We start from the raw sequence: 26,624 nt of genomic DNA on the forward strand, positions 1-26,624 counted from the left end.
GAATGTCAAGACAACATCTCCAAATTTGGTTCATTGTTATCTAATTTACATTGTTCTCTTCTGTTACAGTTAGTCGCCTATGCATCTACTCCAGATGGGTATTATTCAGATTCTCCTTTGCCACTTACTATCAAAATTGAAGATGAAAATGACAACTACCCAATGTTCACAGAAACAGTTTATAATTTTGAGGTTCTTGAAGGCTGTAGAATTGGTAAGCACATTATTAATAATAATTAAGTTTGCTGTGTTTGAGTATTCTTTAAATGTAATTTTTAACAACCAAGTTTCCTATTGATTTGGTGCAGCATTAAATAATGTTTTTTCCACTTGATATTCAGTGGAAGCCTACTCTAAAGGAATGCCTTCAATAGGCAGCTATCAGTTATTTAATCTTCACCATACAGTTTATGCTTTAAACAGATCTATTGCTTCTCTCATTTCTTTGTGTTGCTAGTGTTTCTTAGCCTCTGCAAGAAAGAATAAGAGGATTAGGTGAAATCAGGTTGCTATAAATCAGTGGTTAAACCAAAACCCCAAATATCTACTTTAGCCATTATTTATGTTGTAATTTCCATCTGCTTACTTAACTATCCCTGACAGTTTAGCAAGACATTACTTTAATGAAAATTTACTCTTCCTGCTTGGCCCATCTCTCCTACCCTTTTCACTACCTAACTAAAAAAACCAAAACCGTAATGTGGATTTTATGAAAATTCCTATTATAAATTTCTAAACTCAGTATTTTTTCTTAAATTTTTTGTTATTTTTTAAAAATTGAATTCCAAGTTCTTTCATTCTCTAGTCCTTCCCTCACCCATTGAGAAGGCAAGTGATACAATACTCATTATACACCTGAATTTATGAAAAATATATTTCTGTATTAGTCATATTATAAAAAAGCAAGAAAAATAAAGTGAAAGATATGCTTCAGTCTGAACTTGGGGTTCATCAGTTCTCTATCTGGAAGTTGATAGCATCTTTTGGAATTGTCATGGATCATTGTATTGATTAGAGTAGCTAAGTCTTTCACAGTTGATCATTGTTATAATATTCTTGTCACTATGTACAATGTTCTCTTGGTTCGGTTCACTTTACTTTGCATCAGTTCTTATAAGTTTTTCTGAAACCACCCTGCTTGTTACTTCTTATAGCACAATAATATTACATTACAATTATATACCACACTTTGTTCAGGTTTCTCCCATTTGATGGCTGTCTCCTCAATTTCTAATTCTTTGCCACCATAAAAAAAGTTATAAAAGAAAATATGTATTCTCTTGGGTTCATAGTCTTTCTATTATTTTGATTTTATAATTCAAGTCATTCCCTGACAATATAACATTGTAGACAAAATATACAGTTTTGGAAATGAATGATATAATAGTTTGAACTGTGAATAAAATAGAATGGACTGTGGTTGCTCAATGCGTAGTTATTAACTGATAATTGGTGGCTTTAAAAAATATCTTAAATTCTTCATGAAAATTTGTAATTGGCATCATGCCATAAATAACTGATTTTGTGGCCAGTAACACCTAATCTTAAATTTTGTCTCAGACGCATGCTGACTATGTGACTTTGTGTAAGTCACTTAAGCTCTCAGTGATTTTAGGCAACTCTAATACCATAAATGAAGAGAAATACCAACCTGCATAGGTGGAATGAGTTTCCTAATTTGAGAGTTGCCTAGGCCAATTAATTTACAGATCTATTCCCTATCCATATTTAGGAAAATACTAGGGGCAGCTAGGTGGCGCAGTGGATAGAGCACCGGCTCTGAAGTCAGGAGGACCTGAGTTCAAATCTGGACTCAGACCAAACACTTGACACTTACCAGCTATGTGACCCTGGGCAAGTCACTTAACCCCAATTGCCTAAAAAGCAAAAAAAAAAAAAAGGAAAATACTATCAAAATGTTTAAAGCTATTTCCCTTCAGAATTATGTATCAGTTTTTCCCCTCATATTCTCTGAGTTTTCTAAGTATAGGTCTACCCTCCCTGATAACATGAATTAGTTCTATGAAAATGTAATGTTAACATCAAATGCTATGATAGGAATAGTGGATTTTATGGAAATAATAAATCATTGTCCAATGGTGTTCCAGCAAAATTTTGAGAATTTTTGGTGTGGTTTGGTTATAACACTTGAATAGTGTTAAGGTAAAATAATATTTGTTGAGGCTACCTTATTTGGGATAAAACCATACAGATGAGAGGTATAAGGTTGTATTTTTTGTAGATACTGAAGAGGGTTTTTTTTTTCTCCAAATACTTAGGCACTACGGTGGGGAAGGTATCTGCTACAGATAGAGATGAACCTGATACAATGCATACTCGCCTGAAGTACTCTATTATGGAACAACAGCCACCATCTCCTAAATTATTTTCAGTGCATCCAGTTTCAGGTGTGATCACCACAATATCAAATCAGCTGGACAGAGAGGTAACTTTTAAACATAACATCTAATTGCTGTGTCAAACTTCACTGAAAAGTATTATTAAAAATGATTCCAATTTAAAGAAATCCTTTTAGCTGAAATGTGGGAAAAAAAGTGCTGGCCAAAGTCAAGATCATGTAAAAGAGATTGCACTGAGAAGGTATATTTTATGATTTTCATATTTTATTTAAGCTGGTTCTTTTATTACTTCATTTTAATTGTGTGGGATGTACCATTAAGAGAAAGGAATATGATATTTTGGGGATTAGTTACCAAACGATAGAAGAACAGTGCAAAGTAATCTAAGAAGAGAGGGACTGACTCATTAAAAGCATTCTTGAAACTGTTATTTTGATTTTTCTTGTGGATTGATAGGTTATTTTTTTTTCATGGGTTCAGTTGAAACTGAAGCTATGGTTATGGCTCAAATCTTTGTGCAGGTCAGTTTGTTCTGCTTTATGCAGGGCTATAGCCCAAACCAGTCCAAACCCTTAACCTCCATGAGCTGGTTTGAAATATGTGCTCTTGGTCATGAAAGGAACTGAAAGAGTGAATGTGGATGATGGACCAGCACATGCTGATTGTTCATCTTGAAAGTAGAATTCAGAATACATGTAGCATCTTTTAATATAAAGGTATCATCATCATCATCATCACCACTCAGCCCTTAAATCACAATAGACATTTTTTCCAAATGAAAAGTAATCAAAACAAAAGTAATAATACAGTCAACAATATATTGAACCCTAACTCTTCGTATTGCAATGTCCTGCATTGTGGTGGATAGAAAAAATAATGACATCTCTTCAGAAAGTTATGATTTCTTTAGAGAAAGAAAAGATGAGGATGATGAGGAGGAGGAGAAGGAAGAATAGCATTCTCTCTCCTTCCCCCATCTCTTCCTATTTGGTTTTCCCAAATGAGATAACAGTGCCCACCATATCTGTGGATAACACACCATTGGGAGAGCTAGCTAACACACTGAATAAATCATGATCCGAAAAAAAAATAGCCTGATGGATAGCCTTCAATTGGGCTAAGTATATTAAGATGTAATTTAATCAAAATAAATATAAAAATTCTACATTTTGATCAGAACTTCACAATATGGGGGAATGATGGCTAAATATGAAAAGGATCTGAGGGTTCTGGTGTGTTATAATCTTGATAATGGTACAATATGGCAACTAAATATCTTGAAAGGAATATTGTACAGAATGAGAAGGAGGCTAGAGAGATAGTTTACAGCAATGACTGCAATAAGAAGGTGCTTGAGTTAACCTTTTTGTGACTTTTAATTATATTTTAAATAACATTTTATTGGTTTTTTTGTTTGTATTTTCCTCCATATTATTCCTCCTCCCCTCTTCCAGAGAGCTATCTTACACAATAAAGAATATTTTTTAAAGGAAAAAGAGGAAGAGAAAAAATTAACAAAACTTATATATATATATAAAACTGAAAATATATGCAGTATATCTGTGGACCTTACCCCACTCTGGACAGGAGTAGGGATGGGATGTCTTCTCATTTCTTTGAGGCCATACTTGTTTTTTTTTTCTTTTAATAATTTTTCAACATATGCTTTTTATTGTTTTGTGGTGTTTCTTTCCATTTAAATTGTTGTAGTTGTGTATATTATTTTCTTGGTTCTGCTTACTTCACTGTATCAGTTTGTGAAAGTCTTTCCAAGTTTCCCTGTAGTTATCCCACTTACCCCTTTTTTTCTTTTTGGGTAGGCAGTGAGGTTAAGTAGCTTGCCCAGAGTCACACAGCTAGTAAGTGTCAAGTGTCTGAGGCTGGATTTGAACTCACCTGACTCCAGGGCCAGTGCTCTATCCACTGTACCACCTAGCTGCCCCTACACTCGTTATTTTTTATGTTGCTGTTCAGCTGTTTTTCGGCCAGACTCTTTGTGAACCAATTTAGGATTTTCTTGGCAAAAATGGTGGAGTGGTTTGTCATTTCCTTCTCTAGCTCATTTTACAGATAAGGAACTGAGGCAAACAGGGTCAAGTGACTTGCCCAGGATCATAGAACTAGTACTTGTCCAAGGCTGGATTTGAACTCAAGAAGATCAATCTTCCTGACTCCAGGACTGGAATTCTATCTACTGTGTCATCTAGCTGCCCCATCATTTCTTATAACACAATAATATTCCATTATGTTGATATGCCATAATCTGTTTAGCCATTCCCTAATCCATGGACATCTATCTTGTTTTCAGTTTTGCTTTGTCTTGGTGACTTTCAGTGAAAAAATTGAAAACAAGGCATAGATACTTGATTACAAAGGGCTGAATAATAGTGAGTGGATGATGATGCAGTGGATTATTATAAAAATGATAATTTTTTTCAATAATAATTATGTTAGCATTTATATAGCATAGTAAGGTTTGTAGATACTTTATATGTACTATCTCATTTTATTGTAGCATTTGATTACATATTGAATAAATGTATGATTAATAAGTTCTGGGAAGCGAGATGGTGAGGTGGATAGTGTCAGTCCTGGTGTCAGGAAGACTCATTTTCCTGAATTCACATCTGGTCTCAGATACTTACTAGCTGTGTGACCTTGGACTAGTCACTTAATCCTTTTGCCTTGGTTTCATCAAGTATAAAATCTTTAAGTTCTAGTTGGAGAAGCCATTATAAGATAGGAGTCAGACAACTTTCAAGGAAAGGTAGGCCCTGACATAGGGACTACATAGGGTTTGAATGGGGGGGGGGGCATATAACAGAAACCATAGTGGTAAGCAGTAATGAATCTCCTATATTTAGAGGACAGTAATCAGATAGGAGTCTAGCCAGGGCAGAATGTATATAAGAAATGAGGTAGAAGGCAGATTGGGTTCAGATTATGGAGAGTTTTAAATGCCACTATAAAGAGTTTGAATTGTATCTTATTGACTTTGAGGTATCATGGAAACATTCCTACTTACCAGGATATGAGTTGAGTAATTTAGGAAGACTAATGTATAGGATTAGTTGAAGAGGGAAGAGTGTAGAGATAGGAACATTTAGGAGACTTAGAGTAGTCTAGATTCAGATTATTTGAAAATCTGGCATAGTAGAAATAAGCTTACATTCATCAGGTTCTGGACAATCAGAATGGCAGTGCAAATAATAATTATATATAAAACATGATGAAGGATAAATTAACAGGATCTGGAAACTGATTATTTAAGAGGACAAAGAAGGAGTCAAAGATCTGCAGTTTTGAGGTTTTGGTGTTTTGAAGAAGGTAGCAGTTTTCCCAGGAACAGTTCAGTTTTAGATATGTTTAAGGTCAGGAGCTTCAGTAAAAAAATTTGTAGGTAATTCATTGTAAGGAACATTCACATTAAGGACAGTGGAGGAAAATTCAACAATTAAAGAGGCAGAGAAAGATTTTTCAAAGAGGAGGAGCAGGAGAGTATGTGAATGGTGGTCAAGAGAGTGGTCAGTGCTTCCCAATATAACAAATTATCAAGGAGAGTGAAGATTATGGAGAGGAAACTGAAAAACAGGGAAATTCTAGTGTTTATATGTTAGCTCTGTGCTGCAAATGAATAACTTAACTTAGTATGTATTTACTATTTTAATATTTAAAACATATAATATTCAAAAGTATTTAATAATTAACTTTGCTGTTTTAAAATTTGAATGTATCTTTCACATATTCTACCGGAAAAAAATGTCTGCTGTTATAGTAGCCTACTGTAAAATTTCCCAATGCATTATGAACAAGAGCTAGATCTTTAACTTTGCCTTTGAAACTTGAGCCTTCCATGCTTCCCTTTTTACCCCAACTCTTTTCCTCTTCATCTAATTTTGATGCATACCTTTTTTTTTTCTGAAATGTCCACCATCTCCCAGTACCCAATAGGTCAGAAAGGTCTCTCCTCTCCTTTCCTCGTACATATATGGTGCTGTGCTATACAAATCATGTTAATAGACCATAGGGAAATTATCATGAAAAACAAAGTAGCCTTATGCTATCTAGTGTAAACTATTCATTGTACAGGTGTAGAAACTGAGTTCCAGGAAGTGAAGGGACTTGCCTAAGCTCAAACAGGTAGTAAGCTTTAGAGGCTGGATTTGAACCATTGTTCTCTGACTCCAGAGTCAATACATTTTTTCCTTTGTCATGTCATCAACCACAGTCTGAATCAAAGGGCATAATGGCAATTGAACAAACTTTGGCCATATAGGTTTAAATAAATGATTTAGCCATGTTGTGTAAAAATAGTGCCAAAGGGCAAGATGAGGAGGTGGTAAATTGAAGAAGACATTAGAATTATATTTTTAGTCACATGAAAGCAAGAATCCAATTGTTGTTTTTATTCTTTCTAGTTAGTCATAGAAAGACTTTTTTTCCATGGGTTTTTATAATCTAATTGGATGAAGGAAAAGAAAGACCTTTCTGATCTATTGGGTACTGGGAGATGGTGGTCATTTCAGAAAAAAAAAATTGTATTCATCAAAATTAAATGAAGAGAAGTTAGGGTGAAGAGGGAAGCATGGAAAGCCCAAACTTCAAAGCCAAAGTTTGGTTTGTTTATTTTTCTTCCTCTGAAATTGAGTTGTTTAAATTCTCTATTTCTTTCATTAATTTGGATGTTTTATATTTTTGTAAATATTCACTTACTTCATTTGGCATGTAGTTGAATAATTAGATTTTAATAATTTTTATTCATTTTTCATTTCTTTTGAATTCCCCTTTTTATTTTTGATATTGGTAATTTAATTTTCTACTTTGTTTATAATCAAGTTAATTCATAGACTATCTTTTTAAAAATTCTAGTTTTATTTATCAATTCTTTTTTCTCAGTTTTGTTAATTTCTTTAAAAAAATTTTCAAAGGAATAAATCATCTTTTCCTTAAAATGATAAATATAATGTATCTATTACTTAGAATGAAAAATAATATTGAAATTCATATGGAGAAAAAAAAGGTCAAGGACTTTAAAGAAATGATGAAAAGAAATGAAAACAGAGAGCCTACCAGTGCCTATCAGTGCCATATCTCGATTTATACTATAAAGCAGTTTTTTAAAAAAACAATTTGGTAATGGCTAAGAGAGATTTATCAGTGGAAGAGAGTAGGTACGTAACATACAGAAGTAGATGTGTCTAATACCTTACTATTTGATAAACATAGGCCCTAGCTACTGAGATAAGGACTCACTATTTGAAAATGGAGAATAATGTGGAAGAAATTAGATTTAGACCAATACCTCACTGATAACTCCCAATGGACATGTGACCTAGATATAAAAGGTTACATCATAAATAAATTAGAAAAACAGAAAAAGTTGCTTATCAGATCTAGGGATAAGGAGAAAAATCTGTGCCCAAAGAATGTATAGAGAGTATCATAAAAGATCAAATGTATAATTTTGATACATAAAATTAAAAAAAAAGTTTTAATACAAACAAATCTAATAAACCTAAGATTAATTTACTAGGAAAAAATTGTACAGCAAGTTTCTCTAATAAAAGTCTCATTTCCAAGTTTTACAAGAAATGGATTCATATTTATAAGAAACCAGACCCATTTTGCAATTGATAAATGGTCTAAGAATATGAACAAACATTAGCTTTTCCCACCAAAATTAAATTTTTATTTTTGCTTTCAGGTAGTAGGCAAATACAAGTTGACAGTGAAAGTACAGGATATGGATGGTCAATTTTTTGGTTTGATGAATACATCAACTTGTATTATTTCAATAAAAGATGCAAATGACCATGCTCCCACTTTCACAAAGCCTATGGTAAGTGCTTATACTTGTTTAATGTAAAATGTATTACATCCAATTGAAACATCTAATTTTTCTTTTACCACAAATTGTGTTATCTGAATTAATATAATGTTTAACTTCTGAAAAACAACCACAAAATCACAAAATGGGTAGTATCTTTATTAAAATTCTTCCAAGTAAAATGAAAGAAAGCTTAGATGGCTGACATACATAAGAAGAAAACTGCTTTATCACTTTGATTAGCATGAAGGTTGTATTCTTTGGTCATATAGACTAATTTTTACTCTAAATGCATTATTTAAAAATGACCCTGAATGACCTGACCATTTGAATTCCTTGTTTTAAATCATTTGTGAAAACTGTGATATCAAGTGCTCTTGGAGTTGGGGGAGGGAGGAGAACTTTCACTGCCCTTAACATAGCTTTCTCTCTTTGTAAAGAAAATTACTAATGAGATTTTATTTATTTCAGTATGAAACATCAGTTGAGGAAAATACAATGAAGATGAATATTTTGCGAATAGCTGTACAAGATAAGGATTTGCCTAACACTGCTAATTGGAGAGCTAATTATACCATTTTAAAAGGCAATGGAAATAAAAATTTTCAGATTGTGACAGACCCCCAGACCAATGAAGGCGTTTTATCTGTTATTAAGGTGAGAAAAAAAGAAAAAAATCATAGCTTGGACAGTCTAAAACTTGTCATATTGACTTCACTTAAATGAACTTTGGCATTTATAGAAATAAAACAAATGTTTAGATAAAGTGTAAAAATCTGTGCTTTTCAGTCACATACAAGCACTCCTCCAGTCTATGTGTTCATGAACCTTTTCATCTTAATTAATGACTTCCAGTGCTTCAGAGCCAGAATCACTATGCCAATATGACATTAACTCATGTAATTAAATCATGCGTTTTCTGTTTTAGCAACTGATCCAATCTAACATAGACAAGAAAAGTAGAATCCATGAATATCTTCTAAGGTTATAATTACTTGTTTCAAGAAATGTGATTTTACTATTCCAGTTAATATTGAGAACATTCAGAAAACATTTTCTAGTTTTAAGTAGGCTTCCTTAGGATTTGGATACATAATTGGGAAGCCTTGATTCTTTTGAGGCTTTGCAAGTGCTAACGCAGGAAGAAAAGGGTTTCCAAAGTAAAAGGGAAACCATATTTTTTCTTTCCTTCTGGGAAGCTTGATGGAATTCCAAACTACTAGAGTTCAAAAGCCAGGGCAAGAGTTTCCCAAATCAGTTTATTTAGGTTTCAGAAAATTTCCTAGAGTACTCTCTTAGTTTTGACCAAAGGTATCAAGGAAGAGTAGCTATAGCACCCAACCTGAAATAAGGTTCAACCAATCTTCTATTAAGATCCCCAAAGTTGCTGGCAGCCTCTGTTGCTGAAGAGTGTCATGGCCTTTTCTCACATAATTTTCTGAGACTGCATGACAGCAGTGGAAAAATCATTGAATTTAGAATCATGGAGCATGGTTTCAGATTCTAGTCTGGCCTCTGATTAGCTATATGAACTTTATCAAGTAATTTGGCCTCCAAGAGCCTAAATTTCTTCATCTGTAAAAGGAGACTTGGATTAGATGATCTCTAAGGCTCCTTCTTCCTCCAAAGCAGAAGGTCTTGTGTGTGTGCATGTGATGGACCCTGGTAGTCTGATAAATCCTATAGACTTTTCAGAATAATGTTTTTAAATAATTGAAGAAAATGATAAATTTCATTTAGATGTTAGTGAAAATAATAAATGTGTTATTTTCTTTCAACCAAGTTCATGGACCTCTTGTTAAGGACTCCTGCTCTAAACCCAATGATTCTTAGAACATAAACAAAACCCCCATCGATACCTGTATTTCTGAATTAGTCTTTGTATTTTCAATAGCATTGCAAAAATAAGCATTGGTATTTGACTGTTTCTACTTCTTCATATCTGGTGGAATTCAATATTTAGAGGAGTTTCTGGCTTCTTGAAAAGGCCATGCTATTAGGAAATGATCACATTTCATGAACATACTCAGTGGGCAAAGTTTGGAACCAAACATTTATTTAACCCTCTAAATTTTGTCATACTTTAAGTAAATCCTGGAATCATAGGAACTGAGCAGCCATCTAGTCCACCCCAAACCTGAAAAGAATTTCTACTATACCATATCCAACCTCTGCTTGAAGATCCCTGAGGAAGAGTACTCACCACTTGTAGAGGCAGTCCCTCCCACTTTTGGACAGCTCTAATTATAAGGAAGTTTTGCTGTGATGTCAAGTATAAATTTGCCTCTTTACAACTTCCTCTCTTTTCTCTTCCTTCTGTCCTCTCAGAACAAACAGAACAAACCTAATCCCTCAACCACGTGAATACTCTGCAAATATTTTAAAACTATTACCATCCCCCTCTCCTTCTCTCTGAGTCTTTATTTCTCCAGACTAAACATTCCTCTTTTTTCAATTGATCCTCATGTGACATAGACTCAGAGCTTTGTATCATCCTAGTTGCTCCTTGGACATTGTGAAGTCCCTCAATGTTCTTTTTAAACTGTGGAGCTCAAAACTAAATGCAGTACTCCAGATGGGATCTGATTAGGGAAGAATGCAATGGGACTTTTACTTCCTATCCCTGGAAAATGTGCCTCTCTCAAAGTAGCCCAAGATTATATTAGCTTTTTTTTTTTTTTTAAATTTTGGTTGCAACATCATTTTGATGACTCAAAATCCCTAGATCTTTTTTTTTTTAAACAACAACTGCTATCTAGGCATATTTTCCCATCTTGTATTTATGAAATTGATTTTTGGTACCCAATTATAAGACTTTCCATCTATTTCTATTGAATTTTTATTTTATAAGATTTAGCCAAAATGCTCTAAGTCTGTCATGAACCTTTTGGAACCTGACTGTTGTTGGATGTGTTAACTATTCTTCCCATCTTTGTGTCATCTATGCAGTTGATAAATATCCACTTATACTTTTATTTAAGTCATTGATAAAAATGCTGAATAGCATAGAACCAAGCACAGATCCCTGGGGAACTCCACTGGAGACTTATCATGCAACAACTATTATTTGAATCCAGTCATTTAACCAGTTCTGAATACATCTAATTATATTGTGTCTACTCTATGGCTCTCCATCTTCTCCACAAGAACAATGTGACACTTTATTTAAAGATTTGCTAAAAAATATTAGCAAACTATAACCAAGGCATTTTCCTTATCTACTAGTTTAATAATCCTGTCAAAAAAAGGAAATGAGGGTAGCCTAGCATGGCCTATTTTTGATGAAACCAGGTTGACTCTTTGTAATCACTACTTCCTTTCTAGATACTCACCAACTATCTATTAAATAATCTGTTCTTAAGCTTCCCTTGCCAACATCAGCTCATTGTGAACTTTAGCACTTCTGACACAGTTCATGGGACTTTTGCCATGCTTTTACATTAATCCTCTGTTATCTTCTGATCTTTTGTACATTTTTTCTGATCTCTCTCCTTTACCAAATGCCTCCCATCATGCTTCCCTCCTTTGGTTCCTAGATTTTTTCATCTAATTAATACACAATGTTACCTCATCTCCCTTTTATCTACTCTGTTTCTTTTGAAACAATTATGATCCCTGCATGGATTTCATCCCTCCAAGTCCCAATGATATCTGTGAAGTCAAATTTTATTTCCTCTGTTAAGACCTTTAGTTCTCTTTGTTTCTTAAACTTTAGGCATTTACATATAAATGTTTGAGGTCCTGAGTTTTATACTACTAGTGCTTTTCCTTGGAATTTTTCTCCTGTGAATTTCTGGGTATCTCAGTTACTGTTCTTTTTCCTTTGTGGATACTCTCTGAACCATCTAACTTGGAGGATATACACAGACATCTTAATCCTCCATCACTTTTATTTTAAAGCCCTTTTTGGGGGGAAGATACTTGACAAATATCATTAGACTCTGTTAGGTGTAATCTACGATTGTCAATAAATTGTCACCTCTGTATTGGTTATATAAATATATATAATAAATATATGAATATATATAATAAATATATAATATGTAACAAATAGATAATAAATAAATATATAAGCATATATTTATATAAAATATATGCACTATATATATAAATAAAAATATATATTTATGTAAAAATATATAATAAATAAATATATGAACCATGATCCAGAAATAAAAATCCCATTCTCAGATATAACCTTCTTAGCTGACTGTTCCTCTTTCCAAATTTGTTTTTCTCTTCTGCCTCCCTTTCCTTCAGTGGACAGCAGCAAGAAAAATGCAACCTGTGTTTCTGTGGTCTTCAGTTTCTTACCCAAGACTTTACAATTACTGATATTTTTTTATGTTCCTTTTTGAAGTATCTTTTATGCTCATATGAATATCCAAATGTAGGTAGCTATCATTTGTTTTTGATTAGTTGTGAAATACTCTCTATCATATGGACCCATACCCCAGGGAGACAATAGATATCTCTATTGTTGTTGTCAGGTTGACAAATAATTGCCTCAGTTATCACTTAGAAAGAAATCTCCACCAATTACTCCTGCTATTATTCTCTTCTGACCCTTTGGCTCTAGTCTATCAGTAAATCACCAATTCCTACACTCCTTGAATGCTTAAGTATCTTGGGAAAGAGTTAAGGGGATAAAAGAAAAGGGATTCTGTATACAATCAATAAACAAGCATTTAATAGGAGCCTGACACTCTACATAGTGCTGGAGATACAAAGAAAGGCAGAAACATAGAATATCCATGTTCTCGTGCGCCCCTGCACAAACAAAACAACAACAACAACAACAAAAAACAACCCACAAACAGTCCTTGCCTTCAGAGAGGTCATATTCTAATGGAGGAGAAAATATGCAAATAGTTATATGTGTACGAAATGCATATAATGTAAAAGGGAAGTAATTTCAGAGGCAAGGGATGATTGGGGGGGAGGGGCTAGGAGAGAGGTCTGGGAAAGGCCATTTAAAGAAGGTGGATTAGTACTGAATTTTGAAATAAGCCAGAAGGTGAAGGTGAGGAGGAAGAGCATTCCTAGCATGAACACAGGGTTCAATTCTGTAAAAGTATAGAGTACTTTGAAAGTACAATTCCTTGTGAGTTTTCTTTAATTTTCTAAAACAAATAATATCCTTAATATTGATTAGCCATAGTTAACCTTCCTTATATTTGAGTAGCAGCCTCCCATAATGTCACACTGTTTCTCCCTAAAATTTGGACTTTTCGGTGTTTACAAGCTGTTCATGCATGTTGGAGAAAGAGAGAGCACATTGTAAGAATTATAGTTTAGGGTGTGCATATGATGCTAGCTAGAGCCTCCTTCAGCTAGAGAAAACTAGAAGCAGTAGTAATTGGTGATTTCCCTGTTCAGAGTCAAGGCAGCTATTTGTCAACTTGATAACAACAATAAAGCTACTGTCTTTCTGGGGCATGTGTTCATGACATAACAGAGAACCTCCCAAGACTTACCAAAACAAATGACAGCTACCTATTTCTGGTCATTCCTTTTGGAGCAACTGTACTCTTTTTTTCCCTCCTTCCTTCCTTCTTTCCTTCCTTCCTTCCCTCCTTCCTTCCCTCCTTCCTTCCCACCTTCCTTCCCTCCTTCCTTCCCTCCCTCCTTCCCTCCCTCCTTCCTTCCCTCCTTCCTTCCCTCCTTCCTTCCCTCCTTCCTTCCCTCCTTCCTCCCTTCCTTCCTCCCTTCCTTCCTTCCTTCCTTCCTTCCTTCCTCCTTTCCTTCCTTCCTTCCTTCCTTCCTTCCTCCCTTCCTTCCCTCCTCCCTCCCTTCCTTCCCTCCTTCCTCCCTTCCTCCCTCCCTCCCTCCCTCCCTCCCTCCCTCCCTCCCTCCCTTCCTCCCTCCTCCCTTCCTTCCTCCCTTCCTTCCTCCCTTCCTTCCTCCCTTCCTTCCTCCCTTCCTTCCTTCTTCCTTCCTTCCTTCCTTCCTTCCTTCCTTCCTTCCTTCCGTCCCCACAGAGATATCAGAGGATTATAAGTTTCATAGGCTTTTATAGGAGGTAGAACTGAAGCCACCTTAAAAATAATCCAATAGTCTTCTGATTTGGGATACACACACCCATACCCACACACAAATAAAATTGTGATACAGGATTTTCATATTTCTTATTTTGATGACATTACATTTGTTGTCCAAATTGAATAGTTACCATTAACCTGGCCACAGGTCATGTGGACATTTAAACTGATATGAATGTTCTTTTATAGCCACTGAACTATGAAGAAAATCACAAGGTGATACTGGAAATTGGTGCAACCAATGAAGCCCCATTCCTTAGAGATATACGGAGCATGAACACAGCTACAGTAACTGTAAATGTAATAGATCAGGATGAAGGCCCAGATTGCAGCCCAGCCGCACAAAGTGTTCGCATCAAGGAAAATGTATCTGTTGGGACAAGAGCCAGTGGGTATAAAGCACAGGACACAGAAACCAGAAGCAGCAATGGTATAAGGTACAAATAAGTCCTTATCTACACAAACAGTGTCCTGTCCTGCCTGGGTGAAGGCCAGGGCTTAGGCAAACACTGAGGCTGGGGAAGGGCAGTCCCCTGCTGAGGAGAGAGACAGGGTCTGGGTCAGGAGCCAAGAAAGTATAAAATAAAAAGTCAAGCCATGTCCTTATTAGGGTTTCTTCAGAGGTCTGAAATTCCCAGTACTGTAATCAGTTGAAAAACGGGTTTTAGGAATGGAGCTTGAGGTTAGGACGTTAGTAGTGGATGAGGAAGCAGCATACAGGGCATGTCAGAGAAACTGACCATTTGTCAGACAGACAGTCACCTCCCTGAATTTAAGTCTTTTATGTCAGCTGTTTGCATTCTCCACCCTACCCTTTACTGATAAGAAAGCTGGGTCATAGGCACAGAGTCAGCTCTGTCTTCTCTTCACTCATCCTCTGAAAGAATGCTATGAGCTCATACACCATTCCATCAGTCAGCATACCTCTCTAAACTTCTTGCTGTGGTTTGGGATAGCCTTGGGGGAAAAGTCTCTACCCTTTCTATGGCTTGTACATTTTGTGGGCTGCTTTCCATGTCCTTTCTTCAGTTCTGTACCATTGCCAGTACACAAAATCCTCAAGTTGTCCCGCTGCCTCTGTGAGGTAATGATCATCTGCACAATAGTTTTCCAATCTTTACCCAATTAACTGTAGCAGTCAAGGACCTGAATTCAAATGAACAAATATTTATTAAACACCTACTATATTAAAGCCACTGTGCTAGACACTAAGGGTACACACATTCTCATGAAGGGATTAAAAAATATCTCCCCTCAAAGAACTTTATTTCACTAATGAGGTGATTTTGCTAGACCAAAGGGACAAGGGTGATGGAAAGAGGAGAATAACCACAGCCAATATGAGCCTGGAATTAGAAACTGATTGATGAGAAGATAGCCTTTTATATTAGTTTTTGGGAAGTCTGATGGTGTGGAGATTATGGGAAAATAGACAGACTTGGTCATGGGTTTCTTTGGGGTGTGATAGTAGTCAGATTCTCATTTATGTACCACTTTTCTTGCTATATGTTTGGCCTCCAACATCCCTAGGAACTGCAGTGCATAGAGTAGATGGGTGGACAATAATGGTGGAAATCATAGTTCTTATGGAAGTGTATGTTCTAAGAAGATGAATAGATGATATTAATAACAATTGGGGTGGAACAATCATTCTGATAGGTAGTAAAGGTGGTAGTAGAGATATTTCCAGGATTCAATTCATGTTCCTCTTAGGACAATTAAAATAGGGAAAGTGCAGTGGAGAAGTAAATCCTTTCCGAATGGGTCATGAAAGCATGTAGTTGTTAAATGTGAGAGAAACTATAATGGCTGGTCTGAGGTAATGTGAAAAGGGAACCAGCAAAAAAACAAAAACAAAAACAAAACCCCAAACATATACACACACACATATACACATATATACACACACACACACACACATATACAACATGTAAAATATGTATAGTATACACACACACACACACACACACACACATATACATATATTCTTCAGAAAAAGGCAGGTGGGTTTGGCTGTGACTAGAGTCCAGCATAGGGGAAGAAATGAGGCATCTTGGTTAAAGTCAAAATGACATCTTATGTCTGGGACCAAAGGCAAATCCATGATGAGATTTTAATGCTGCCACCACCTAGAACTGGGAGGAAATGGTAGAGATTACAGCAAGATTGCTCCCCTATCCCTGTGCCCCAAGTTACTTGGCTTGGGCACATATTGGTTTGACATTCTAACATGCCACAGTTGCATTTACCTAGTTATGTCATAGTTTCATAGACATAGACTTTTCATAGACAACCAGGTAGAATGTTTTGAATGATCCCTGTGGCTTGATACTGAGCCATCATGCAAAATACAGCACTTTACACATAAAGCTTCACTAGTCAGGATATATCTAGGCAACAGTGGAGGTATAAGACCCTTTTGGATATTAAAAAATAGCCATCCTTAAGGTATGGCCTATCCATGAACAATTGGAAGTTGGATAACCAAATCTAATTATAAGTATCCTTCACTTCTGTCAGATGCATTCTAATTGATTTGTTAAGGTTTAGTGGATATAGCCTATAATAAGGGTCCAGTTGGGATTTGGCTTTTCATGACAGTACTTCTACCTTCACATTTTCATGGTCCAGGACATAAGTCACAGTGAAAGTGAATCTACTTGATAGTATTGCCCAATTGATCTGGCATTGATGGAGCTATCAAGAGGTCTGAAATTGCCCTGGGTTGTCATGGCAGAGTAGAGATAGAGTGCTAGATTTAGAGTTGGGAGACTTGAGTTCAAATCCTGCCTCAGATACATCCTAGCTGTGTGATCCTGAACAAGTAATTTAACTTCTTGTTAGGCTTAGTTTCCTCATCTGCAAAATGGGGACAACAATAGTATGCACCTTCCAGGACTGTTGTTAGGATCAAATGAGATAATAATTTTGCAAAGTGCTTAGTACAGTGCCTGGTGCATAGTAAGTGATGTATAAACGTTAGGTATTATTATTAGGAGTAGTAGAAGCAGTCAAGGTAGGCCATGGATATATCTCCTTTCGTGAATAGAAGTTATTTTCTGACCAGCAGACCTAAAGGCCCAGAAGCAAGTTGTTCCTCCTGAAGCCAGTAAATCTGCTGCCTGGCTGTTTTAACTCTAAGATGGTAAAGGGTGCACTACTTCCTTTGAACTTCTAAAGGAATCTGTCTACATTGTACAAGGTTTGAAGAGGGTGGTAATTCGGTCAGGTAGGGAGTGACTCAGAAGAAAACCTGCTCAGCTAGTCAGGATACCCACAAAGGTCACCTTGGCTTATTCTCTATGGACTCCTTAGGGGTAGGGGTCCATGAAAATTTTTCACTGGCCTAGAAGCCTTGGGAGATCCACTGTCTGCTCAATGGAAGAACCTAAGGGAGTTCCTGGTGCTGTGTAGATCTAAAGTCTACTGACTCCACCCTCTGTCTAAACTAAAATTTTACTTCTCCCTTCCTGGACCAGTAGCAAATGCATCTCACAAAATAGTGAATTATTCTGGTGTTTGGGTCAAATTTTGTTGTAGCTCTGGAGTCTCCCAAAGAAGGGACAAGCAAGTAGCTCTGCCATTGACAGCTTCAGGTACTGAGTCAGACTAAGTGTGGTATCCCAACCTGGGGAAGGCTGGATGTCATGTGCCAGGGATTAGTAAAAAACTTGGGCAGAAGAACAATACTCTTCCAGGGGAGAAAGGTGGTTTCTAAATGGAGGGCCGAGCAAGTGGAAAGCAAAAGTTCAAGTTTGGTCCCTAACCAAGGTTTGTTCAAAGAACACAGATCTCAGATGGGTGGGTTGTGGGTGTGAAACCAATTAATTGTAGGGACAAAGAGAATCAAACTTCAAAGTCAGTTCTGGATGAGATGACACATAGTTTAGAAGAACCGATCACTCAGTTTGCTGCAACCTGTCTCCCCAAAGCGTCTGTCTTTTATGATGGTCCCTTTAATTCTCTGTCCCTGCCCTTGCTGATGTGCTGGGGTGCATCCCAGTCCCATCTTCATCATGCCTCTCCTCACATCTTCACCAGTAATGCCATTATACTTTCCATGTATTTGTAAAATGGAATAGGAAAGCAATTTAATAGCAATATTACATTTTGGAATGTTTCAAGTTTTTGAGTTTTATGAAATTTTTTGATTCCTTGTTGACAGGTATAAGAAATTAAATGATCCCAAAGGATGGGTCACCATTGATGAAACTTCAGGGTCAATAATAACTTCCAAAAAAATGGACAGAGAAGCAGAGGTTGTTAAAAATGGTGTATACAGCATTACAGTGCTTGCAACAGACAAAGGTGAGACATTTATAATATTGAAAAGGAATCACCATAGAGTGATGCCATAACTCAGGTATCCAAAGTGTATTTGAGTCTTATTATACTGCTTTTTATTATTAATTTCCAATTAGGGTTTATATACTTTACTCTCTATGACTAATGAAACTTAATGTTTGCTCTGTGTTAGCCTTATTTATTGATAATGTACAAGTATCTTTTTCTCATTTCTAATTCATATGCTGAATTTTATCCCTATTAAATATCCCATCTAAGATTTATATGATAAAATATGATCTGTGTGTAGATTGTTCATCTTTTAGATTCTTGTTGTTCAGTCATTTTCAGTCATATCTGATTCTTCATTACCCTATAAAAAATTTTCTTGGCAAAGATATTGGAGTGGTTTGCCATTTCCTTCTCCAGCTCATTTTACAGATGAGAAAATTGAGGTCAACAGGGGTAAATGAGTTGCCCAAATCACATAGTCAATGTCTAAGGTCAGATTGGAACTCAGGAAGATGAGTCTTCCTGAGTCCAGGCCTAGTACTCTATCCACTGTGACACCTAGCTGCCCTCTCTTTTGGATTAGCTTAGGGAAATATATAATAATATTAAAAATATGTATTGAATTTTAATATATGTATTAGGTAAATATAGCATATATATATAACATATACAAGATATACTTATACATACATATGTGCATACACACATATAATATGTGATGCATTATGTTACAATGTGTGTATATGTATATGAGTATATACACACACATATATGTATAATATACCTAGGGAACTATCTCATGTATTTTGAGGCTACCTTCTCTTCAACTGGCAAGTGTTGAGGGAATGCATATGTTGTCATCATTAATCTAAGACAGACTTTTTGGAATAAGAAATTTTTTGTCATTCTTGGTCATAGTCAAACTCCTACATTTTATAGATGATGAAACTGAGGCCCAGAGGACATTTAATGATTCATACTTTTGGAAATTGTAACATGTGAAAATCTACTGTGGTACTTAGATGTGATGGAGAGAAATTGGCATTTGTATGGTGGGAGGAATCATTTGGATGAAAGCAAGGATCCTGAAAGTGATGAGGTAGTTTAACATCAAATATCAGTGGAGTTGATTTTGTTTTCATTAACACAGTAAAAGCATGACATGATTAGGAAAAGCAAACCAGGGCTTAATTCTTTTTTTTTAGCTTTTATTTTCTAAATGAATATATGATCCATTTTTTTTCTTTCTGATCCTTATAAAAATTATCACCCTCACCCCAAGTAAAACATTTTATATGTTCATGGTGGAGTCATTTGAAAACAAACATTATATAAACAATTACATTTGATGAAGATAAAGAATAAAAATATGAATTGTACTAAAATTTTAGATTTAATATTCTTGCTTTGTATATATTTACATGTTGTCTCTCCTATTAGATTGTACATTCTCTGATGGTAGGGACTGTCTTTTGCCACTTTCTATATTGCCAGTGCTTAGCACAATGTCTTGCACATAGTAGGTGCTTAATAAATGTTAATTGATTCCTTGATTTATAAAGTCACTTCTTTTTGAAATGAAAACAAGAATTTTTTTAGCTTAAAAAGTTTTCTCCTTTTAATTAGCTGTGTTTTAAAAGCTTGTAGTGCTTTTTCTCTCTATACTTCGGCCAGCAAACTAAGTTGAAAAGGTATCTTCTTTCTGGTATAACAAACTTTTCAGATAAAAGATAGTAAGAAAATTGCTATCTATTGTCCTATGTAATGCTTTGCACTTAATTGTTTACTGGCTGGTTTCATCCTAACAGAGATTCTTAACCTTTTTGTGCGTCATAGACCTTCTTTGCTAATATAGTGAAGCCTATGGACCCCTTGTTAGAATAGCGCTTTTTTTTTAATTTATTTTTTTTTAGGCAGGGCGAAGTAACTTGCCAAGGGTCACACAGCTAGTAAGTGTCAAGCGTTTGGTCTGAGGCCGAATTTGAGCTCAGGTCCTCCTGACTTCAGGGCCGGTGTAGAATAGTGTTTTTAAATGGACAAAATAAAATGCAAAGGATTGCAAAGAAAACCAATGGTCAGTGAAAATAAAGATATAATTTTTTTCTGATCCAAGTCCAAGCTCCTCCCCATCCCCATAAACTTTGAAATCTACCTATGGTTTTGTAGACCTAGGTTAAGAAACACTACTTTAGAATGTTCCTTCTCATGATTATGGATGAAAGGCATAGTTAAACTAAAGACTCAAAATGAGAAGACTGCTCATATTTCTTAGCAGATATTCCACTACCTTGTTGAATAGAGATAGCAACTGGATAGGGGACTGGATCTGTGACTTCATTGGTATAATGAACTTCAGAGTGGGGAAACATCTACCAACTTGTTGCCTACTGAAAATAAAAGAACATTGCAGTTTAAATGTACATTTTCCCACATTTAAAAGTGTTGATAATAAGGCATATCCTGACATGTTTTATAGTCAACCATCCTATAATGTTTTACATTTTATACATCATTTTACATGTATTATATTAAAAAAGATAAAAGGAAATAAGGAGACATAACTCTAAACCACTTATTATTTCCAAAGCTATGACTTCACCATAGAAGCTATGCCATCTTCTCCTTTTTTCCTCTCCTACTCCCATCCCTGACATTATTTAAAACTTATCCTGGGCTTTTATACTGTACTTCTACTCCTATGAAGTGAATTACTACATAAACATATCTTTTATACAGTATGTGGAAGTAATTTGTATCTCAGTAGACCAGCAAGGTGAAGAGAAAATACAGTATCCATAGCAGTTTATTAACTACTTTGCAGACCTTTTTAGATTGTTATTATCCTAAATGAGGTGTCACCTATCCAGGGTAATGGTCAGCTATAGACTAATCTTCAAAATTACTTGCTTTTCCAGGGCACCCTCTGGCCATGGGCTTCCTGTTGTTCATTTAAGTGCCTATTAACAATGCTTGTAGAAATGGAAAAAACAGAACAAAGTGTTCAAAATAAACTTCAGTATTGCCTTTAATAAGTTCTGACAAAAAGAGGATTTTTTTTGGGGGGGGGATATTGGTAGGCTCAAACAAGAATTTTGAATTATAGGGGCATTCCCTCTAATTCCCCAAATGTGCTTGTATTCCTTCAAAATTCTTTTAAAAACATTTTCCCCAATTACAATGTAAAAATAATTTTTACATTCTTTTTTTAAAGTTTTGAGTTCCAAATTCTATCCCTCCCTCCCCTTCACCCTCTCTGAGGGGTAGGCAATCTGATATAGATTATACATGTGAAATCATGTAAAACATTTCCATGTTAGTCATTTTGTGCAAGAAGACTCAAAAAGAAAGAAAGAAGAAAAAAAAGAAGGAAAAGTAAAGAGAAGAGAAAAATGGTATGCTTCAGGATGTATTCAGACAACATAAGTTCTTTCTTGGAGGTGAATTGCATTTTTCATCATGAGTTTTTTGGGATTGTCTTGAATCCTTGCACTGCTGAAAATACCCAAGTCATTTATAGTTCTTCATTGTACAATAATGCTGCTACTATATACAATGTTTTTTTCTGGTTATGATCTCTTTACTTTGTATTAGTTCATGTGCACATCTTTCCAGGGTTTTTTTTTTAAGCCATTCTGCTTGTCTTTTCTTATAACACAATACTATTCCGTTACAATCATATACCACAACTTGTTCAACCATTCCTCAACTGATGGGCATCCCCTTAATTTCCAATTGTTTGCTACCATGAAAAGAACTGCTATAAATATTTTTGTGCAGATAGGTCCTTTTCCCTTTTTTAAAAAATGTCTTTGGGATATAGACCTAGAAGTGGATCAAAGGATATGCACAGCTTTATAGCCCTTTGGACATAGTTCCAAATTTTTCTCCAGAATGATTAGATCAGTTTACAGCTTCACCAATAGTGCATGTGTCTCAGTTCTCCCACATCCCCTTCAGAATTGATCATTTTTCCTTTTCTCTCATATTAGGCAATCTGAAAGGTGTGAGGTGGTACCTCAGAGTTGTTTTATTTGCATTTCTCTAATTAATACTGGCTTAGAGTTTTTTTTTAATATAACTATAGAGAGCTTTGCTTTCTTTGTTTAAAAACTTTCTGTTTATATCCTTTGATTATTTATCAATTAGGCAATGGCTTGTGTTCTTATAAATTTGAATCAGTTCTCTACTTATTTGAGAAGTAAGTCCTTTATCAGAGACAGTTTTCTGCTTTCCTTCTAATTTTGGTTGCATTAGTTATGTTAGTGCAAAAACTTTTAAATTTTATATAATCAAAATGATCCATTTTACATTTTGTAATGCTCTCTTGTTTGGTCCTAAATCTTATCTATAGATCTGATAGGTACACTATTCCATGCTCTGCTAATTTGCTTATTACTCTTTATGTCTAAATCATATACACATTTTAATTTAACTTGGTATATAGTGTGAGATGTTGGTCTATACCTGGTTTCTTTTCCAGTTTTCCCAGCAGTTTTTTGTCAAATAATGAGTTTTTGTCCCAAAAGCTTGAATCTTTGGGTTTATCAAACACTAGATTACTGTGGTCATTTACTATTGTGTATTGCGTATGTAATCTATTCTACTGATCCACCACTCTCTTTCTTAGCCCATACCAGCTTGTTTTGCTAGGTATTGCCAGGCCACCTTCTTTAATATTTTTTAATTGATTCCCTTGATATTCTTGATTTTTTGTTCTTCCAGATGAATTTTGTTATTATTTTTTCTAGCTCTATAAAATAATTTTTTTGGTAATTTGGTTGGTTTGGCACTGAATAAGTAGATTTAGACATATTTGTTATTTTTATTATATTGTCTTGGTCTACCTCTCAACAATTATTACTTTTTCCCCTAAATGTTTAGATCTGACTTTGTGTAAAAAAAAGTTTTGTAATTATGTTCATATAGTTCTTGGATCTGTCTTGGCAGGTAGCCTCCCAAGTATTTTATATTGTCTGTAGCTATTTTAATGGAATTTCTCTTTCTATTTCTTACTTCTGAACCTTGTTGGTAATATATAGAAATATGACAATTTAAGTGGGTTTATTTTGTGTCCTGCAAATTTGCTAAAGTTGTTAATTATTTCAAACAGCTTTTTTAGTTGAGTCCCTAGGATTCTCCAAGTATACCACCATATCATCTGCAAAGAATGATAGTTTTGTTTCCTCATTGCCTCTTCTAATTTCTTCAATTTCTTTTTCTTCTCCTATTGCTATAGCTAAGCATTTCTAGTACAATATTGAATAATAGTGGTGATAATGGGCATCTTGCTTCACCCCTGATTTTATTAAGAAGGCTTCTAGTTTATCCCCATTACAAGTAATGCTTGCTGGTGCTTTTAGATAAATATTACTTATCGTTTTAAGGTAAGCTCAATTTATTCCTATATTCTCTTGTGTTTTTAATAGGAATGGGTATTGTATTTTCTCAAAGGTTTTTTTCCACATTTGTTGGGACAATCATATGATTTCTGTTGGTTTTGTCATTGATATGGTCAATTATGCTGATAGTTTTCCTAATATTGAACCAGTCCTACATTCCTACTGTAAACTCCAGCTGGTTATAGTGTATGATCCTTGTGATATATTGCTATAATGTCCTTGCTAGTTTCCTTCACCACTCAATCAGAAAGTAGCTACTTCAGTGGTAAAAGTTGAAGTGATTTAGAATAGTGGTCAACTCAAATGATATATTTTAAATTTATATAACTAATGTGTTTACTGCATTATCATCTAAGTCTTTGTTTCTTTTCATAAAGTCTTGTTACTCTGTGGAGACACAAACAGCTGCATAAGATAAAAGTGAGAGTGGGGGGTGGGATACAAGCTCCCAGATGAAATAAAAGGTTTAAGATTCTAGGTGATTAGGATTTAAAATGGAAGCTGATTACCACCAGGAATGAATACAAGAGTAAAAGCTACATTGACATTTTCTCTAATTTTCCTAGATGGTAAAACATGTACTGGTACCCTTGGAATTATCCTTGAAGATGTGAATGACAATGCTCCAGTCATCCTTGAAGAGAATATAGTACTTTGCAAACCAAAGATGGTACATACAACAGTCGTTGCTGTTGATCCTGATGATCCCATAAATGGGCCTCCGTTTGATTTCAAATTAGGACGTGGTTCTCCTGAAATCCAGAAAATATGGACAATCACCAGACTGAATGGTACATGATCTACAACTCAATTTCATGCTTACTAGAAGCCTGATGTGTTGAGTATAAAGAGAGGTACAACACAGATTCTGGTCTCAGGAAACATACAGGAAAGGGAGAGAGAGACAGAGATAGAGACAGACAGACACACACAGATGTATGTTCAGAACTAAACTTGGGCTTCTGAGTAGAAGATAGGTTAAGGTGGGGAAAGATTTGAGGCAGGGAAATCAACCAGAGGTCCATTGCAATAGCAGTTTCTTTTCTTTTCTTTTTTTTTTTTTTTGCTATAAAGCAAGTTTATTTCTGCAAAGGTGGTGCCTTATGTCTGTGTATGTGCAGCAGAGATATGGGGGGGGGAATGCCAACTATCAACCCCTTGCTTCTGTTGGGGAATCCAGACATTCAGACGCCAGCAGCAGAGGGCAGTTCGGGATCTTTTCCGGGCACCAAAGATGCTGGGGTCAAGAAGCGTCAGGAAGTCACTAGCCTTTCAAAGTCAACCAGGGTCCAGGGTGGGAGGCCCTGGGCTTCATGTCCATGGGCTGGCCTGCTGCCAGAGACAGGCTGGTTGAAAGTCAGTCTGATATTGGGGGCAATTGGAACAGTGCCAGGTGTAAGATCACATCCTCTTCATCAGCCTCATTTTCCTTGGCCATATGCTGCCGACCGCAGAGGACCCAGGCATCCCGGAAGCCCCGAAGGGACAAAGTGTGGGAGGAGAGGGGCTGTACAGCCTCTGCTTGCTTGCCCCCTGACCCTTGCACCCCTCCCAGGGCCTCGAAGTGGTACCACCCTGCCGCTTCTCCTTACTTGTGGGCCTGAAGCTCCAGCAGTTCCACGAGGAGACTCTGCTCCGGCAGAAAACTCCCTGGTTGTCCCGTACCTGCCGGAAATCAGTCCAGAGCCCGTGGGGGAAGGGTGATGGAGAAGGCTCAGCGAACGGCGGATGGTTTCATGTGGACTTCATAGAAGGGTCTGTAAGGGAGCAGAGAGAGAAAGTAAAAGGTGTAAGGGGGAGTGATGATGCATTTCCTGCCCCTTCCCCCACCAGCGTCCTTGGTCCCCATTACAATAGTTAATGGAAGATGATGAAGCACCAGGGTTTTGGCTGTACAAGTGCAAATAACAGGACATATAGGAGATATCATAAAGGTAGAAATGACAAGATTTGATAATGAATTGAGTATGAGTTTGAGTATGGAGAGGCAAGGCTGACACCTAGGTAACTGACTGTGTGCTGAAATAGTGGTGGTCTCAGCAATAACAGAAAAGACAGAAAGAGGATAGGCTGTAGAGGGAGAGATGAATTCTGGTTTTGGTGTTTGAGGTACTGTTATATGAAAGAGGGATTAGACTTGTTCCCCACCCCACCCTTGGTCACAGAGAACAAAATTAGGAGCGATGGGTAGAAGTTTCCATGGATAATTTTTGTTAAATGTCAAGGAAAAACTCCTAAAAATATGAGCTGTCTTAAAGTAGAATGGGCTGCCTTGCAGTTTCCTAGCACTAGTGATTTGAAGGTTTGACTTAGTACTCGTCAAGGATTTTGTGGAAGATTTTCCTTTTCAGATATGGGTTGGACTTGATAACCTCCTAATCCATGCAAATGCTAAAATTCTTTGATTTTTCTTAGAATATCAGCCATAGCTAAACTATTCGCATAGTTTCTGCCTAAACTTCCAGTTCTTTTAGAACTTAACCAGTGGCAAGTATTAGTTGTTAATCACTTTCCAAGGTAGTAAACTACTTTATTGCCCTTATTTAATATTAGTTGCCATTCTATATCAGCATATCTCCAAAATCATTATCAGTAGCACAGAATGAAGAATTATATTTAAATTGTTTCTGATGATTTGTTTCAGAGTTACCCAAAATATCACAAAGCTATTTCATGGAAACCTATGAATCTTTTAGTTATA

At 35.9% G+C, this 26,624-nt stretch overlaps 1 protein-coding gene and 1 pseudogene across 3 annotated transcripts in view; one reads left to right on the top strand and one right to left on the bottom strand.

Moving 5' to 3' along the window:
• The window catches only part of LOC110212570 (desmocollin-2-like), a 65,763-nt gene that overhangs the window by 23,385 nt on the left and 15,754 nt on the right, over window positions 1-26,624 (top strand). For all 3 annotated transcript variants that reach the window (XM_078153446.1, XM_020992579.2, XM_020992578.2), the window contains exons 6-12: window positions 70-214; window positions 2,280-2,446; window positions 8,065-8,199; window positions 8,659-8,844; window positions 14,418-14,665; window positions 18,394-18,536; window positions 24,490-24,714. In XM_078153446.1, the coding sequence (XP_078009572.1) occupies window positions 70-214; window positions 2,280-2,446; window positions 8,065-8,199; window positions 8,659-8,844; window positions 14,418-14,665; window positions 18,394-18,536; window positions 24,490-24,714 (1,249 nt within the window). The remainder of the gene's footprint in view (window positions 1-69; window positions 215-2,279; window positions 2,447-8,064; window positions 8,200-8,658; window positions 8,845-14,417; window positions 14,666-18,393; window positions 18,537-24,489; window positions 24,715-26,624) is intronic.
• LOC144457194 (ran guanine nucleotide release factor pseudogene) lies at window positions 25,025-25,772 on the bottom strand (annotated as a pseudogene).

Source organism: Phascolarctos cinereus, unplaced genomic scaffold (assembly GCF_003287225.1).
Source record: "Phascolarctos cinereus isolate Bilbo 61053 unplaced genomic scaffold, phaCin_HiC Scaffold_4;HRSCAF=312, whole genome shotgun sequence".
NCBI lineage: Eukaryota > Metazoa > Chordata > Mammalia > Diprotodontia > Phascolarctidae > Phascolarctos > Phascolarctos cinereus.